At 37.4% G+C, this 18,387-nt stretch overlaps 3 protein-coding genes across 4 annotated transcripts in view; all 3 read right to left on the bottom strand.

The window, feature by feature from the left end:
- Positions 1-18,387, bottom strand: part of LOC133841764 (uncharacterized) — a 55,608-nt gene that overhangs the window by 2,574 nt on the left and 34,647 nt on the right. Inside the window, exons 2-4 of the mRNA XM_062274476.1 lie at positions 12,470-12,825; positions 12,154-12,375; positions 7,569-7,831 (exon numbers count right to left, since the gene is read on the bottom strand). Coding sequence (XP_062130460.1) covers positions 7,569-7,831; positions 12,154-12,375; positions 12,470-12,825 — 841 coding nt within the window. The remainder of the gene's footprint in view (positions 1-7,568; positions 7,832-12,153; positions 12,376-12,469; positions 12,826-18,387) is intronic.
- LOC133843960 (uncharacterized) lies at positions 716-1,301 on the bottom strand. The gene has a single exon (XM_062277739.1). The coding sequence runs from the start codon at positions 1,191-1,193 to the stop codon at positions 852-854; it is 342 nt and encodes a 113-aa protein (XP_062133723.1). The 5' UTR covers positions 1,194-1,301; the 3' UTR covers positions 716-851.
- Positions 1,570-3,882, bottom strand: LOC133843959 (protein hunchback). 2 transcript variants are annotated; one of them, XM_062277738.1, is made up of 3 exons: positions 3,375-3,881; positions 2,441-3,320; positions 1,570-2,404 (listed from the first exon to the last, which is right to left on the bottom strand). In XM_062277738.1, the coding sequence occupies exons 2-3, from the start codon at positions 3,031-3,033 to the stop codon at positions 2,125-2,127; spliced, it is 873 nt and encodes a 290-aa protein (XP_062133722.1). In that variant the 5' UTR covers positions 3,034-3,320; positions 3,375-3,881; the 3' UTR covers positions 1,570-2,124. The 2 variants fall into 2 exon arrangements, with proteins under 2 accessions (XP_062133722.1, XP_062133721.1); XM_062277737.1 differs by having other exon boundaries at positions 1,570-3,320; positions 3,375-3,882.

Genomic DNA, 18,387 nt, shown 5'->3' with positions numbered 1-18,387 from the left:
TCTTAAATTGAAATTACAAACATTTCGTTGTTTTTTTTCTGAAGCAAGAAAGAAATGTGTCCTGTGCTCACATGTGTGAGTGCGGCTGTCTATGTGTATTTGTGTGTGTATATTGGTGGCAGTTATTAGCAACAATTTGTGTTCATCATGCTTGGGGCAATTACCGTTAGAAAAGCGCATCAAAATGTATTCAGTAAATGTAATTTTATGCGCAATTTGAATTTGTGCAGAAGTATGCAGCATACAAGTTACTTTATTTTAGTCAATATCGAACTTGCTTAAAGGCCTTTTTCCCATATTGATTTAGGTCTTTTTAAAGCACTATATTAGTTGTTAAGGGATATTGATATTAGTATTAAATTATGTAGCATAATTCATCCCTAGTAAATTGTATGCTACTCTTGAAACACATAATTTCGTGCATCGAATTTCAAACATAGTTTTTGGTTGATAATAAATTACGACCAAAATATACAACTATAATCACAGTCCAGAGTCAACATTTTTATTTAAATTTTTGACATTGATTAATTTGTGTGCCGGAGTAGTAAAGTGCAGTAGATTGTAACTTTCCATCAGTTCTTGTATCACAAGTTATTTTCTAATAGTTGTAAGCATAGTTTAACCAATCACTCAAAATGTTTAAATTATTATCAGCGGCAATTTAAATATTTCCTTTGATGATACCATTCAAATTGAAAATGGAAAATAAAAATTGCGCTCACAAAACTTAACAAATTTATTCACAGTCAAAAAGTAGATACATGTTTAAGATTCAGATACAAATATATATCTTATGGAATATATTGTCTTATTCACACACACACGCAGACACAAGAAGACATCCGTCTTTATTGAATGACACAACAACAGACTTCCGGCTGTGTATAGACAGTTGCAACCGGTCGCGGCGGTCCGATTGTCTCGACTATGACTGGAGGACGAGGAGGTGGAAATGTTTCCACTATAACTGGCGGTGGGGCAGCGCCGATGACGACTGGCGGTGCGCCAATGATGACCGGCGGCGGTGCTATGCCAATGCCCACGCCAATGGGCGGGGGACGTGGTCCTCCAATATTGACACCCACATTGATGTTGGGTCCCGGTGGTCCGGGACGAAAGCCAGGTCCAGGAGGTGGACCTCGCATGACAGGACCGGGCCCGTAGCCCCCATGTCTTGGAGGTGGAGGCATCGCACGCTCCTTCTCGAGTGATATTCAACGGCTTCTGGCTGTTGACTGACTGCCGTCAAGTGTTTTATCGATGTGGTCATTCGCTTTGGAGTTACCCTCAAGTGGCGGCCTCTAATTAATTATCAATTACGTCTTGTCAGCGACGACGGTGATTTTGTTTGCAACATTGGAAGCCAGCAGAAGTTCCCCTCACCCTCTGATCATTAGCGATAAGATAAGTCCGTTGTACGCGGTAGCTTAAGTTCACATGCTGATAAGGTAGCTTTGTCATGGGTAGACGATGAGTGTGTTTTGCTACGAGTAGCAAGCGAATTCTTTGAGGCATGCCTCCAATACTAACTGTATCAAGTTAGAAACCTGACTACAGTTTAATATTTCTCTTCTTTATATTTAAATTCTACTATTTAAGGCTTTGTTTTTCGTTTCTCCATAGCTCTGATGGCATGAAAAAAGCCACACTGCGAAAAATAAGAAATTTTTGCCATTTCAAGGATTGTCTATTTTATTTATTTTTTTATGTTATCTGGTAAGTTTTCTACTAATTTTTAAAGCACTGTGACTTATATAACTTTTTTTGCTATTCCAAATTTGCTATGTTCAAGGGAAAATTTGACATGATTAAGGAAAAGTGAGAAATTTAAAAGTAGTTAAACAAAATCCTTCTACATTTAGACATTTAACTACATTAGCATTCAGAGTAACAATTGAAAAGTGGCATGAAAACTAAAGACATCTTCTTCAGAATTAATATTCATAGGTACGAGTATATATATTTTTTGTAAAAGTTACAGCTTCAGGTCAGAATTATTTGTTCAACTTGATTTGCATTTAAGTTTATGCTTAAAATGCTAAGATATGCTCTTTCCATTTGACTGTCGCACGCATTTATAAATGAAGCCTTAAATGGAATATTTTCAATGCCTCGCAGCACTTAGGCAATGATGCAACAGCAACGTTTCCTTGGCTCTTGCGGTGGCGCCGCCAAATCGGTGCTGACTCTGTAGCTCTTTCGCTCTTTAGGTTTGTCAGTGGCTTCGACAGAAACTGTGCCAACGAGGACCAATTCAGTTGCTGCTACTGCTGCTACTGTTGCTGCTGGAGGTGGAGGTGGAGGCGATGCGATCTGAGTAGGCTCTTCGATGATGAGCTCCGTTTGGCACACCACTATTGGTTGAGGTGCTGTTGTTTTTGCTGTTGTCGTTGTTGGTACAGTGGATGCTGCTGTTGCTGTTGTCGTTGTTGGTAAGGTGGCTGCTGATGTTGCTGTTGTTGCTGCTGTCGCCGGCATCGCAGGTTGCCACTGATAAACCGGAGGCGTAGGCAGTGTGGGTTCATCAACTGGCTGCGAACTGATTGTGGGGAGAGGGGCAGGTAATATGGCTTCTGACGCCTGTGGCGGCAGATCTAAGTCCGTTTGCCACACAACCTCCGTTAGCTCCTCGGTGGGTGTTAGATAGGGTGGCGACGATGTGGGCAACGGTGGCGGCGGCGGCTCGAGTGGATCTAGTGGTTGTGATACTGTTTGCTTCTCTTTAGCGTGATGCTTATGACGATGATGATGATGATGATGACGATGCTGATGCCTGTCTTGTGGTTGTTCTGTGTCAGTCTCTATGATAAGAGTAGCATCGTCGCTAACATCAGTTATAACTAAAGTCGTTTCGTTCTCTTCCCTTTGTGAATGTCGATGATGACGAAGATGATGATGAGGTTGGCGCTCAGCCGGCGTCGGAGTTGTCTCAATTGTTGTGATGCCTATCGTTTCGCTTATCGTTGCAACATTTATCGTATCAGTTGAGCCAATTTCCTCAATGGTTGTCGTTGTTGTCGTCCTTTGCATTTTATCGTTTATTTCGTTTATTTCTTCTCGCGGCCTCAACTGCGTTTTAGTTGCGACACTTAACTAAAATGTATTTGTTTCGACCCATTCAATTTATAGACAATGCTTGTGTCATAGTAAATATATTTTCATGCCACAAATCTCCACTGATTAGATATAAACGCATAACTAACTGATTTTGCAAATATTTGACTTGTCTTCGGGCGATTGTGACTGTTTTTGTTGTGATTGTTTGCCTAGATTGCATTCTTCTTCTTTTGTCTTGGATTGTGGCTTGGCTTTCGCTTCTGCAAATTGTATTAATTATGTATACGCATAATGCGAATTCAATTATTGCTTACTGCTCTGTTGCATTTGCCTTTCCCTTCGCCTTTGTCTTTCGTTATTGGTTGCTGCCGCACCAATAATTACAAGAGTTGCTGGAGGCACCGACATGTTGTCGTTTTGTTGCGAGGTGTTGTTGTCTAGACACAGTTTACTTTACTGTGGGTATTGTCAGGAATTCGACTTTCTTTTATAATCAGCATATGTTAGACCACCCAATGATAAGATAGTATAGATAATTAATCACACATGTCCCCTACTCGGATACAATTTAAACTCGACTGTGGTCATGGCTTCGAAAATAATACTAGGGCTATTGACATAGTTCAAAATGAATCATTTAGATAACATTGAAGTACTTCCCAAAAACTCGACAATCGAAAAGAGATTTCCAGAAAAAGCCTTTTGTAAATAAACAATGTCGTGTATTTCAAATATGTTTGAAATATATTTTGTCACAAATTTATATTATAATGTAAAAATAATTTCCAAAGAATGTTGGTTTGGTCCCAAAAATTCAAATTAAGTTAATTTAAATAAAAATGTTTGAAGTATTTGTTAGTTAAAGGCTACTTTCGCATACACGTACAAAGTATGTAAAATAAGAGAGAAAGCTTCAGTCAAGTGTGCTTTACTAGATGATGCTCTTGATTTATATCATAAGGTATATTAATTATACCAAAACTATGCCAACAACAACTCATCAACTATTAATCACCAACATCAACTATTACTAAACAATAAATTACATTTGAATATCATATTTATAATTGAGAACATTATTTAAATGATCTATTTGATCAAATTTAGGGGCCACAAAAGTACTGTCCGAGTTCAGCTATTAAATAAGAAAGTAGTATAGCATAATAAATATATTAGAGAAACACTAAAGCAACGCGAAATTCTATTTTAATTTTATCACTTTGAATAGTAAATTAAAGAAAAACAATTACTGTGACTCGCTAGTTTTTATTCTCTTTTAAAATCCAATATTGCATATTATTAAATTTATCCATTAGCATAGCTAGGTGAAAGGCGAATTTCCTTCCCGTTCAATTCTTTCTCCGAGCGGTTTTTTTTGATATTGAAGTGCATTGTGGTATAATTATAATTCCATTAATAATATAATTATAATTGAAATTGAATTGATCTTGAATGTGTATGCAATTTTCATTGTTTTGGCGAAAGTTCTTTTGTTTTCGGTTGACGCTTAACTTTCTTTTGCTCTGCAAGTGATATAAATATTCTAAATTCCATCCAATTCTTTAAAGTCACAAAGCTTACGTTTTTTTATATTTTGTTGCTGCTTTTGCAGTTGAAGTTGTTGTCTTGGCTGCTGTTGCTGCTGCGGCATGTTGCATGTTGAGTTGAGGGCAGTAAGTGTGATTATTGCGGGCAACGCGAACATGTTTCGTACTATACGGCGTAATGTCTGTCGCTTGAGTCTGTTGTGGCTGCACTGATAGAGCTGTCCAGGAGGTGCTTTGATTTTTATAGCCAAAAATTTAAGGCATTGATAAGATTGCAAGTAATTACACTGTCTAACCTGGTTTTGCAATTGGTTTCGGTAGCTTTTGGCTCTGCATACAAACGTGAATTTTATTTTCTTGAAACAAATAATTGGCCTTAAAATTCATTTTCGTCTGTTTACCTTAAATCTGCTTTATTTTAACTATATTTTCAATGTATGAGACCACCATTTTATGAATAATATATTAAAAGAAAAAAATTAGTGGAACACTAAATTTGAAAATGCAATTAAAGTGCTTATGGTATACATATGATACAATATGAAATGGTAGATCTCAGAGACTTTAAGATACATATGCCAAATTTTTGGCCGACAGTAATTGGTATTTTTGCACGCAGATCAATTTTATTATCGTTATTTTCCACGTCTATTTCTAGCACCACACATCGAGAAAGATCCAATAGCAAGCGTTATATTATATTTACGATTTTTGGTTGCGGTCAGATAAAAATCGAGTTATTTAAAGAAAAAAAAAAGGATTGCTGCAGTTGGGCATTAGCTGCCTTAGCTTTGCTTAACAATCTGGTATATTCTGTACTCTATATATATTTTGTATATTTTGAGTGCACTAGTATATTAATATACCATTTAATTGTTTTTCATATAGGTTTATACAACGCACTGAGATGCAATTATTATTCTCTTAATCGACTAAAACGTTGCAATATTTATGGCTGTCGTTGCAGTCGATGTTGTTGACGTAGAAGTAGTTGTTGTTGTCGGCATAGAAGTTGTTGCTGTTGTCGTAGAAGTTTTTGTTGTTGTATCAGTTGTTGTTGTTGTCGTAGTAGTTGATGCTTTGCCATGTTAAATGTGAAGACGAGAGCATCAAATGATATTATTGCTGGCCTCGCAAACATGTTGCGATACTATACTGCGTGTTGTCTGTAGGTTGAGTGTGCTGTAACTGCACTGACAGAGCTGGCGAGGCAGGTGCTTTGGCTTTTATAGGTAGAACATGAGGGCATTGATAAGATTGCAAGTAATTACACCGTCCGAGCAAGTGTTGGCATTGGTTTTGGTTAGCTGTTGGCGCTCTTGTCAGCTTGCCAATTGTTTTTTTTTTTTTTTATAAAACTCCCGCTATGCCTCTCTCGCATGCAGGCGCAGGGGGCACTTTAGCCAGTTGCCTGGCTAAGTTCTTACATAGGTTTTGGATTTCGCTTCTTGGCACTCAAACACGTACGTGTGCCGCCCTCGCCCCGAGTTTGTCATTAAATATGCAGGTTACCAGTGCCCATGGTGCCAAAAATCCACTCCAAGTAGCACGCAAATGGGCGTGGCACGGAAATGTTGACGGCATTGTAGCTGGAGCTGATGCTGTAGTTGTAGCTGTAGCCTCGCACTGGATTAGTTGTAGTTTGCGCTTGTGCACGTCGAGGACATTGCCCGACATTGGAGTTGGATTTCCTTTCTTCGCAGTCTTTTCTATTTCTTCTTTCTCTTTCGCTCAGTCTCTTTCTCTCTCTCTCTTTGCATTTTTGGGGCGAGCTTTTTAAAGATGCAGCATTAGCCAGCTACGTGCCACGATCTCTGCCACTCAGTCAGCCATCTTGCAATCCACCTTTACGTAAAGTGGGGTAATGGGCTGCAATGTGTGCTTGCTGCTTGCATGTTTTTCTCGTTTTTTCTTCTTTTTACTTTGGCTTTCTTTCAGCCAGCTGCTTCGAATGTGTTGAAAGAACTTCTCTCATCTAAGCAGCAACACCTGACGCTCTACTCGTATGTTAAGTATGGCAAATTGATATCTACCTGCTTGCTGCCATTGAGTGAGAGCCTCAGCTGCAACACATTGCCAAACACTGCTCTACTTTCTATGTGCAGTTGATTCAGGAAATGGAATTAATTTAGAGAGGTTATAAGGGTGAGCAGCACATTTGGTGTGCGTCCTGCACTTTGTTTCCCTTGATAATAAATCATTTTACTTATTTTTGGATTAATTGTTGTTCTGAAAGAGAGTGTGTAATGAACTATGGTGTATTTAAGTCTAGTGACAGCTACAAGCTAAAATTATAATTGCATGTCAATCGTGTTTATATCCTTATACCACATGGATATAAGAAGTAAATGAACACAGAATAATAAATACTGTCTTTATGATTTCCCTTGCGATAGATATCTTAGAAGTAGTTCAAGATAATATTGTATAGCAAAAAAGGCTCAGTCATCAAGACTTAATTGTTTTAGGTGTATAATCTCTGATATTTTCAATTCTATGGTATATTAGTATATTTACGAAATATATTTCAATACTTTTCCACACCGTTTTCCCTTTATTCAAAGGTGATATACATTAGATAGATATAGATAGATATACACTATTTTATTTTAAGATATTTTTGTATTACTTTGTAAATACACTAATACGATATTTTGTTTCTATTATTCAAAAGGGTATCTGACATTCGAGCACACTTATATGTATATTTCTTACACGTTTATTTTGGTAGCCTGTAATTAATGGCAATCGAATGAATATTGATTAATGCTTCATGCTGCTAATTGCATCTATTATTAGCTTCACTAAACCAATGTGTAATTATTCATAAAACCTAATGAAAACTTTCAGCTGCAGACCTCCATAACCGTGTATTCATATATTAGGAATCGTTTTGGTTCGATAAACTTAAGTATACAAAGACGATATTTAATGTATGACTGGAATATGTTGTCAACTCACATGGGATTCATTTTGGCCAGCAACTGGGAGCGAATGCGTTGTCGCTCCTCATCGTATTGTTGCAGCTGCAGCTGTTGCGGTGTCTGTCCATCTCTGTCGCCATCTCGCTCTCTCTGTCGCTCTCGCTCAATGCTTGCGGACAGCTCGTTATTCATCTCGACGTGATTGTGCTCGGCATCCAGGTGTGTTTGGGTCTGAACCATTTCATATTTGCGATCATCCTCGGCAATGTTGAATACCTCGCTCAGCTCGTACTCCTTCAGCTGCAAATGGGAAGGAGATTGTTAGAGACTGGGCAGAGCAAATGTTAGAGACACTACTAACACACACACACTCACACATCCTCACACACACACTGGCACATGTGACTATGTGCTTGCACAAATATGTGTGTGTACAGCATATTAATTTACGCGGATTATGTGCATGGCATAAGCAAAGCAAATGCTCCTGGCTATTCACACACAGCTGCTGAATAACCATGAGCAGAAGCAATGAGTATAAGTGTGAGAGTGAGTATAAGTGTGAGTACAGGTGCGCCTAACGCGCTGCTAATTTCAATTTGTGGCAAATATTGACACAGACACTGGGCTTCACAACCATTCACTCGCATAGTCCAGGTATGCTGCTAAAGGGGGGATTGAATGGATGAGTGAGATAGCAGCACAAAAACCGAAAGAGAGGGAGATAGAGAGGACCTTCTGTGACAGCGACTAGGAACGGAAAAATAGCAGAGCGAGAAAAAACTTTTGTTGGCGCGCTGTCGCGCATTTTAATTTATTTGTTTGGGCTGCTGTCATTTTCTATACTTATGCCAAGCGCCCCTCACATTGTTATTGCCACGTTGCCGCGTTGCTGGCCTTGTTTTTGCCTGGCTTTGGGTTTTAGGCTTATCGCAGGGCTACCTTTGGAAGCTTCATTCGCAAATGCGTCGACAGCGGCCGCGTGTTGCTTTTGTGGCATTGAAATAAACACGCACACTCTCTCAATCACACACACACACACACACACACACACACACACACACACACACACACACACACACACACACACACACACACACACACACACACACTTACGTGTACACATAATCCTCGAATAACAACAAGAGAAATACTGTGAAATTCCTTGTGGATTACAGAAACCCGGATCCACAACCAGAACCTCACTCTCAACTCTCCAAACTCACAGCTGCCCTGGACCCGTCTGTGCCCACAAAAATTCCATACCAATCCGTGATTTCATGCGCCAAATGGCACACAACAATTTCTGGCATTTCACTTAAAAGCAAATTTAAGAATTTAATGCCCAAACAAATCAACACATAATTACCCATACATATCGCACAGCACAGCACACATAGCTAGTCAAGTTGGCTGACTTCTTTTAGTTACATAACTACTTAGGGCTTGGCCTGCTCCACATGTCTTGGCCATAAAAGAAAGCAGACGAACATTCTCCTAAGTAAATAACTTTCCATTTCGTTGGTCATAAACAAAAGTAGCCAAATCTAAGGCGAAGCAGTTAACCATACTAGTTACAACGAATAAGAGGTACACTATCAGTTAGAACAGTTAGAAAAATACTAAAAATATACCAAACGGCGTATTTACATATACCGGTTTGTCGGCCAAAGCAACTAAGACCCTGAGTAAGTAGGCGTTTTTATCCATGCAAAAGTATTTCTTTAATAACTTCCATAACTTTCATCTGATCGCAACCAAATTTTCAGAAATCACAATTACTGTAGTTGTTGTTGTATATACCAAAATTCGCAGCTCTTGCTATAAACCGCTTGTTTGCGGACAGACATGGTTATATTGTCTTGGCTATTGATGCTGATCAAGAATATATATACTTTATAGGGTATAAAAATATTGCATTTTTATAATGAATAAAATACTAAAACTGCACAATAAAATACGATATGAATTCTATATACATATACTTTCTTATATTTTTAAATTATATTAAAGAAACACGGCACCGATTATTAACATTCAATCCAAAAAGTTTAATAGCAGATATTTTCTGCTAAAATTATCTCATAGTTGGGAATTTACATATTTTATGAACGAAAAATTAAAAACAAAATAATGATATTTATTATCTGTTTTTAAAACAGAAATTATGAGCTAGGGCAACATCTTTTTTCAGCTTATATAATTTTTCCCAGCTAAAAATAAAAGTGAACAAAGCTGTTAACAAATGGTTTATGCTCCGGGAAAGTGAACTAAAAGGAGTAGACATTTTTAGGACTTTCTTCCCCAATGTCCGCTTTCGCTCCCAAACGAAATAAAACTAGAATTAGTAGTGTCAAAAAGGCGTTACTATAACAACAATGGCAACAATAACAACAGGAGCCAATAAAATGCGAAGACGAACAAGACGAGCTGAACTAAAGCGCTCGGCTAGCATCTGAGCTGGGCCAACAAATAAAGAATAATGACCACACGTACCGAGTGTGTGTGTGTATGGGTGTGCCACGCCTATTCCTCTATCCACCATCCCCGCCCCCAGAAAACTGCCCACCGGCAACTAAACTATGCAAACGCAGTTGAAACATCTGCCAGAAGCGTTGGGCGTAAATTTTATGTGCGTCTCTCGGCCACACATAAAAGCAATTTTGATGAGCGGCTACGGCAATGGTTAGCAGAAGCTTTGGGGATGCGGGTGAAGGAATGGATGGCTAGGAATACACGGATAACGGGAACAGTGGGAGGGGCCCCTGTATTGTGAGTGTAAGTGCCGCACTTTCTGAACATCGTACGTCCAGCAATATAATTACAATGCCTTTGTGTGTGTGGAGGCGGTTTCATTGGCAGCTTCTACTTTTGCCGCTCCTGTTCCCATTGAGTAGAGGTCTTTTCTGGTAAGGTCCTTAGCAAATTTTGCATTACCATTGTGCTGAAATGTTTCACGTTCACGTTCACGATTTGTGCCAGCTAATGGATTGGCGCTTATAAAGGTTGAGACCCATGGATAGCGTAATATGACGTCGACAAGTAAGGCTTTGTGCCTTTAATGGTAATGGCAAACCTAGATAACGTTGCCCAGATAATGTAACTGCGCCTTATCCATAATTTATTGCATACTTAAGGCATATTTAGTATTCTAATGTCAGTCTTCTCTGAAATCAATCTACCATAAATTCTTCTCACTAATAATTTCATGATTGCCAAAATAGTTTTTTTTTATAATTGTTATATTTTACAAAACCTAAGATAATTGAATTAAAAAATCTAACAATAATTACTGTATTTATACCCGGAAATCATGTCTGAAATTAATATAAATTATTCTAACTAATAAAATAACATTCTAATTCAAGAACACTTATCTGAAATCAAAGTACCGTCTGATTACTATTAAAGATAATGTTTTTTACAAAAGCTACATTCAGCAAGAAAGGAAATCAATACGATATTTTTTAAAACAAAAGAAAGATTGAAAGTTATTAAGAAAAAAAATGCATTAAAAAAGCTAACAAAAATTGATTTATTTGTTGTATCAGCCAATCTTTTATGAAATTAATCAAAACTCTGCGTACTTAATATTCTACCATGAATTCTGCTTACTATTATCATTTTTATGTACATATTTTGTCAAATTTATTCTATCCAAATAATTTGAAAAAAAAATACGTTTAAAAATATAACGAAAATTGCAGACTATCGTTGTACAATTTGTATATATAGTGATACAATGAAATTATTGACATTTGAATAAGTTTTCAATTTAAATTAGATTTAGCAATTATGAATATACGATTTTTGTTTACTTATTTCTGCACTAGACTAAATATTTTAAGCACTATTAAGTTGAAAATAAATGCATCTATTTTATACTCCGTTTGGTGGCAAATTATCTATTAAACTAGCGTCGAGCTGAAAATATTTCATTTGATTCAATTAACCCATTTCTTGTTTAAATATTTTTAAAACATTTCGGCGACTTCAAATTTGTTTCAATTAGAGAGCTACTAAATTCCATGGAACTCCACATAATTATTATATATTTTAATGCAGCCCAGCCCTGCTCATTTGCATTCTCTGTCTCTCATCCTCTCTACTATATATCTCTTTGGTGTCGCATGCATTGTGCATTTAGTTTAATTATTTCATTTATCTTCTGACTCTTGGCTAATTCGCAGAGTTTGCACCAAGCATATAATTTTAATGCGCAATAATTAACATTATTTCCTCTCTTTTCACATTTTGTCTTTTTTGTTAAAATCCGTTTCATTTTTTTTGCATCAATGGCAGCTGCGCGGTTTGTGGCAGCTGATTTATATGGGAATATACCCCCAGCTTACACACACACATACACAGACATTCAGCAAACCAAACCTCACACGCACTGGCGTTACACATGTTTGACGCCATTGTAATGCTAATGGCTCATTAGCACTTTGATTTTTTTTTACGGAGTTGCGAGCCACATGAAAAGTCATTAGGGCTGTAAATGGTAGCAGGGGGAGGGGCAACATTTTGACTGCTAATTTGCAGTTAATTAACTTGTTTAAGCATATTTTCAAGAGCCGAAAGAATGAAAAGAGAGAGAGAGAGAGAGAGAGAGAGCTTACCTTGATGAACTGAAATGTGGCGATGGGAGGCAAACGCTTGCTCTTCGGGTAATAGAAACTGCCAGCCGGATGGGCAGGATAGCGTGAGGTGATGCGATAGATGACACCCTGCGGTGCCGTTGGCCAATTGGGTGCGGTAAAGGTGAAGCCGTTGTCGGTGCCCGCATCAAGTGGATCCAATTCAACGGTGACCGTATCAATCCATGAGCCGCCAACGCAGAGCTGCAGCACACAACAAAAAGGCCAAATAGGAAAATGGTCATTGATTTCAGTTTGCGGCGTTTGCCTTTTTTTCGTTCAACTACTGTTGCCTTACCTCAAACGAGTCGACGCCTATAAACCAATCCGGCGATGGGACAATGCGCGTCATTAGCGATACCAAGCTGTGATTACTGTCGACAAACACTTTGGCCTCACTTCGACCTGCGCCCAACTGAATTGCCGGCATGGTGAACTCATCGAATACGCTCCGCTCCGTTCCGCTGGCAAATCCTTGCGATGGTTGCTGCTTCTGTGTGTGCGCTTGGCCTGCCGCCTGCATCGTCTGCTGCTGCTGCTCACCAGCATTGCTGTCCAGCTGCTCCGTTTTGCCCGTCTCTGCAAATTGTTTGACGCCCGCCGTGGCTGGCTGTCCGATGTGGTAGAGCGCATAGTTGGCATTGTGTGTGCGACCTGTGGGTGAGACGAGGACAGAATGAGAGTCATTAACATTTAATGAGCTTTACAACAACACCTTCAACTGAGCAGCCGCAATTGCAATCGCAATTGCAATGCTACTGCTACGGCAAATATGCAAAAAACAATGCGCGAAATTGTGCAAACATTTGCATTTGCAGTCAACACTCCGCTTTGGATGGGCCTTAAACGTTGATTTCGGCTTAAATGCTAGATTAAGTATACGCAATGAGATGATCAGTATAGTTTTACGATAATAGCAGCAGCATATACCCAAAGAATTTGCCACAACGGTGAGTCATATTTACTTTAACCGAAGGCATAATTACATTCCATTTGAGATAGAAGTAAATTATATATGATATGAGTTTTACATATATAAAAAAAGAGTAAAAAAACAGCATATACTTCATGTGTGATACATCAAATTTGAGAGTTAATTATGTTAGGTAAATTAAGTATACGCACTATTTACTGTGCAGGACAGCAGGTTTCTAATCTATTTGGCGAATTGAAGGCTGAACATTAGAATACAATTTTTATAAATTAGATTAAATGCAAAATACTGAATAATTTCAATAATCAGCATTTAGTTAATTTGATCTAATCTTAAATATCAATTCAGAAGAATAATTTAGTGTGTTTCTTCGTTTACTTCAATTAAATTCATTTTAAATCTTTTTATTTATTAACAGTGACATAGTTATATATGAATACTTTCATATTTTTAAAAATAATATAATGAAAACTTTAAAGTAACCTTCAATTGTAAATATTTATTTTACTGTTTCTAAATCTTAAAAATTGTACAAATTCTTAATCAAATTTCTTTGATTTAATATATAAACACTTTGTTAAAAATATCTTAATTAATTTATTTAGGTGCATAGTATTTAAATCATAAAAACTTAAAGCATGCTTTTTTGCAGCGTTCGAAGTTAATTTAATTGAGTGCGCAAATATACAAAATTTGAGTCATTCCTTAATCGCAATCTCAAATGCATTATACAACTTTAGCTACAGCCAAGCGAAGCCATTTTCGATAATTGGCAAGCGCCCCAAAAGTATGCAACAAACTTGTCAATTACACAAAGTGCAAGGCAAATAAGCCAAGGAAAATAAAGAGTCAAAGCATAAATAATAATATTGCATTTGACATAGTTTCGACTCAGGTTGGTAACAGTTTGCTTTCCTCTCCCCCTCTCAATCCCCCTCCATCCCATACTATCTTTTGCTGTTTCTGTTGATTTTGGCCTGAGGGGAGGAGGGGAAGCCAGCGGCGTTGCATAAAAGCGCAAAGTTGAAAAGGAAAAAATTTGCTTTGTAGTCGAGGCTTTCATTAGTCGTCGCCAGGGCGTTGTCAAAGCAAAGCATAAAAAACTTGTAAATTAAAAATAAGTTAGAGTGAGACAGTCCAACAGAGAAAGAGAGAGCGAGAATAAAACTAATAAATAAGCTGACACAGTGTGGTAGCTATAGAAAATGAAAAACCAACGCAAAGAAAATATCTCAAAATAAAAAAAGCCAATAGAAAAAGACAAAGCACAGAAAAGTGGCACAAGTGGCATGTTGCAATGTTAATTGAAGACAAATAAAAGCGAAGCGACAACGCAGAGAGCCAGAGAGAAAGAAAACAAAAAGAGAGTAAAAAGCAGCAGGCGGACAACTTCAAAGGCGCTGCACTGACAGTGCCAAGGTAGGCGTGGCCTGAGTGGAAAGTGGTACACTGTCCACAAGCGGAAGGAGGGGATGGGAAATGCGAGATGGGAGATGTTGTAGGCAGCAACTGCGGCGGCGTGTGACGATTTCGTTGAGCCAAAAAAGACATCGCACTGCCTAGAGGCGAATTGGAGCGAAACGCTTTAAATTACTTGTGGCAATGGGCTTTGAAAATGACTTTTTATTTCAGGGTGAGCAAGAGAAAGAAAGAAAGGAAGTGAGCAAACATGAAACTGAGAAAAAGATTGCGGCTGTGAAAAAAATATGAAATAGCTATAATCTACAAATCCAGTGAACAGTAAACTAAACAAATCAAGTGCGATTGCTATGTCTACGAATTGATGTCTTATTGTCACTTCGTGAGCAGATTTGGTGATGCATTACAAATTACTTTAAAATTATATATTAAATCACAAACACTGTTCAAACAGTCAATCCGCTGTAGTATACTAAGTACTTGAGAAGTTGCTCACAAATAAGCAAAATCAGCTGAGCAAATAATAAACTTATGACAAGGACAAGCACAAGAAAAATGCATAACAAAAGCAGAAAACTACTTAACATATTTTTACAAAAATTATAGAAATAAATTCCAGGCAACATTTTATTATATTCTTTGTTTCAGTGGTACTTAAGTGAAATTGTTTAACTTTTACACAAGCAAATATGAAAGAAAGTAGAATTCTGCCCAAAACTGAAACTAGTTTTAGTTTTAAAATCAAGACTAATTGGACAACTAACTTACCAAGATTTTTATATTATTTCTATTATGTTTTACATTTCCAAAGTTATTTTTTTGTGGCTTCTCAGTAAAATTGCTCACTTTGCTTAAACAATATGTCACTTGAGTTATAGTTGTCCGTTGGCATTAATCAAATAAAATTCTCGTTTTTTATATAATAAAAACTCTTGAGTATAAGAAGGTTAAAGAAAGTAGCTTGGTTTCAGCACAAGATAGAAGCAAGTTATAGCTGACCTCGCAATTCTTCAAAATCAGATCTAATTGCACAAGCTAAGTTACTGAGATTCAATATTATTTTGCCTTATGCTGAATTGCAATCATCCAAGGCAATTTATCAATGTGTCTTATACGCAGCCCCTGGTGAGATGAATGAAGGTCATTATGCCATGACAAATGCACATCTGTTTGGGCGATTTGCTTATGCGGGCATATGGCAACATTCACTTTCAGCGCAATGCGCTCAGGTCAATCAATTACGAAATGACCATTGCGTTGCCACAAAATAAGCATAATAAATTTGCAATTAAATGCTTAAATTGTGCAAATGGTTTGCCGATGCGGTGGTCAAATGGTCGTCGCTTAAACGACCACACTGGGAGCCAACTGGCAGGAGGCATATCTCTGCCGTCTGGGAGTGAGATAAATGTCTGTTGTAAAAACAAACAATGAAAGAGAGCGGCTGAGAATGCGAACAGCGAACGGAGCGGGCGGGGCGGGCGGAGGCAAAGAGAGCAAGAGAGTGAGAGTGGCTGGGGCCAAAGGACGTGAGTGTAATTAATGCTTAATTATGCACATTAAAAGCCAAAACCTGCCACGTTTGCTGCTCCGTGCACCGCTGGCCACGTAATAAATGCGCTCCACGTATAGCCCATAAATTACACTTTGCCTCGAAATGAAACTACATTGCGCATACGTCGCGTTGTGCGGCGAAAGCTGCTGGGCAGGCCATTGCACAAATCGAGTCATAGCCACGGCCATATCATAATTGAAAATCGGTAATAGCAACAACAAATTAATACAAAATTGCTAAACTGACAAAAAATCAAAAATAAAAGAATTAAGAGAATCGTTAACGGGAAATGCATTGTGGCAAATTGCCAACTGTTTACGCGAGGGTTATTTCAAAAGTTACCTCAAAATAAATCAAATATAATAAAAGAAACACAACAAATTAGCAAAAGTCTGAGAACTGACAAATTAAGATTAGGTTGTTTATAAATAAACTTAGTGCCGTGAATAATACACTCGTTTAACTTAATTGCCTTCGTTAATCGGAAAATAGACAAATAAATGTTTCTTTGAACTTCCCTAGTATGAATCATCGTCTGTGTGGCCCATCAGTGAATGAATTTCCGTTTGATTGGCACACAAATCTGTTCTCGGCCGCGACTTTTTTCGCACGCCTGAAAGTCAGGTATTAATAAACGCGTGGCAATATGACACACTTTCGGCCAGTTCGCTGAAATTGTGACGCACAGCTGACACACTTGGCCCCCAACATTTTCATGCAGTTTCATTTAAACCGCGCAAAAATAAATTACATACAATTTTTACGCTCCTGTCACGCTCGATTTCCAGCGATTTCCGTACAAAAAAAAGTCCTATGGAATTTTCCTTTATTTTTCGCCAATGCGAATTTTAATTATAGGCAATAAATTCGTTTTTTAATAGCACCGCATTAAGAACAAAGCTCACGCATTGACTAAACCGAGTAAGAGAGATATGATAGAAAGAGGTTACAAAAAGCAAAGAAACTATTTCAGCAATTATTGAGGCACATGTTAAGCAAATGATGTAGATGCAAACAAAATCTACCAAATGAGCTGATTGTATACATCATTGTCAGCACATACAATAACAAACTATAATCATTTATTTTATTAGCACTCGCAAATTTCTTATGGGCAGATATATTTTTATATTAGTTGCTTTGGCCATGAAATCTGATATTTATTTTGTCGTAAAAATATTATTTATAGAAATAAAATCAGGTGTTTAAAACAACACCATTAATTTGGCCAGTCAGCATAAGAAGGCTTTTTATTATTTGTTAATATAACAATGAAAAAGAATTTAAAATGAATTAATAATGTCATAATTCTCAATAATGTTTGATAAAGCTATTTAATGGAAATAGCAACAAGATTATACATTATATATATTTTTGTCATACTTGTTTTGAGTTACATAATTAGTTAAATTCGCAATTTCAAATTGCTTATTTTGCCAGCAAATTAATAAGATTATGAACAATTTCGAGATAATACAGCAGCCATTGATTTCATTACATATTAAAAGGGCTCAGTTGGCAATTAATAAATGGCAAAACTTATTAGATTTCATGTAGACACGTGGCTGGACAGAGGAGGAAGGAGACACAATGCAATAATAAATTCAATTCAATGTTAATTAAAAATTCAATTCAACCTGCCCACTTAATATTTCAACTGCTTTGGGCGCCGCAATATCACTTAATTATGTATGTCAAATTTAATTGGCTTGTCAGTTAACACACTAATAGGGAACGCAATAGAGAGAGAGAAAGAGAAAGATAGAGCAGGGGAAATCTGAGCGCACGCTATAAATACATTACATTAAGTATTGCACACCTGGCGTATGCGTGATGTAGTATATAAATACGTACATATATTTAAATGTGAATGTCTAACAAAAAAAACAGCAAATGACAGACACATTTCATAAGAAAATATTCGCTTAATGAATATTTTCGGTTTGCAAATCTTATTTGGGTAACGATGCGTATGCGTAATATATCTACATCAACTACAAATTCAAAGTGAGAAAACGCCTACAAAGCAACTTAAGCAGCAGATTTCATTTTAAAGCACTGATAGAAAAAGATAGAATACGGCAAAAGTAGGAAAGGAGCGAAGAAGAAGAAACAAAGAACGAGAGGGAGTGAGAAAGTCAGCATCAGGAATACAATCAGAAATCCTTGCAGCCATTTGAAATGCAAAACTCGTGCGCTGCATTTGGAAATCTCCGACATTGTCACATACTCTGATGCTCTCTCGCCTGCTAGATATCCAGTCAGTCGTGTATTCTGTGAGTGTGTTCCCTGTTCACTGTGTGAGCTT

The sequence above is a fragment of the Drosophila sulfurigaster genome, chromosome 3, assembly GCF_023558435.1.
Source record: "Drosophila sulfurigaster albostrigata strain 15112-1811.04 chromosome 3, ASM2355843v2, whole genome shotgun sequence".
In the NCBI taxonomy this organism is placed as follows: Eukaryota; Metazoa; Arthropoda; class Insecta; order Diptera; family Drosophilidae; genus Drosophila; species Drosophila sulfurigaster.
Note: the sequence above shows the minus strand (reverse complement) of the source record. Positions and strands in the feature narration are given on the sequence as shown.

Excerpts from the sequence above, each read along its gene's own strand:
- LOC133843960 (XM_062277739.1), bottom strand. The coding sequence starts at position 1,193 with ATGCCTCCACCTCCAAGACATGGGGGCTACGGGCCCGGTCCTGTCATG.
- LOC133843959 (XM_062277737.1), bottom strand. The coding sequence starts at position 3,033 with ATGCAAAGGACGACAACAACGACAACCATTGAGGAAATTGGCTCAACT.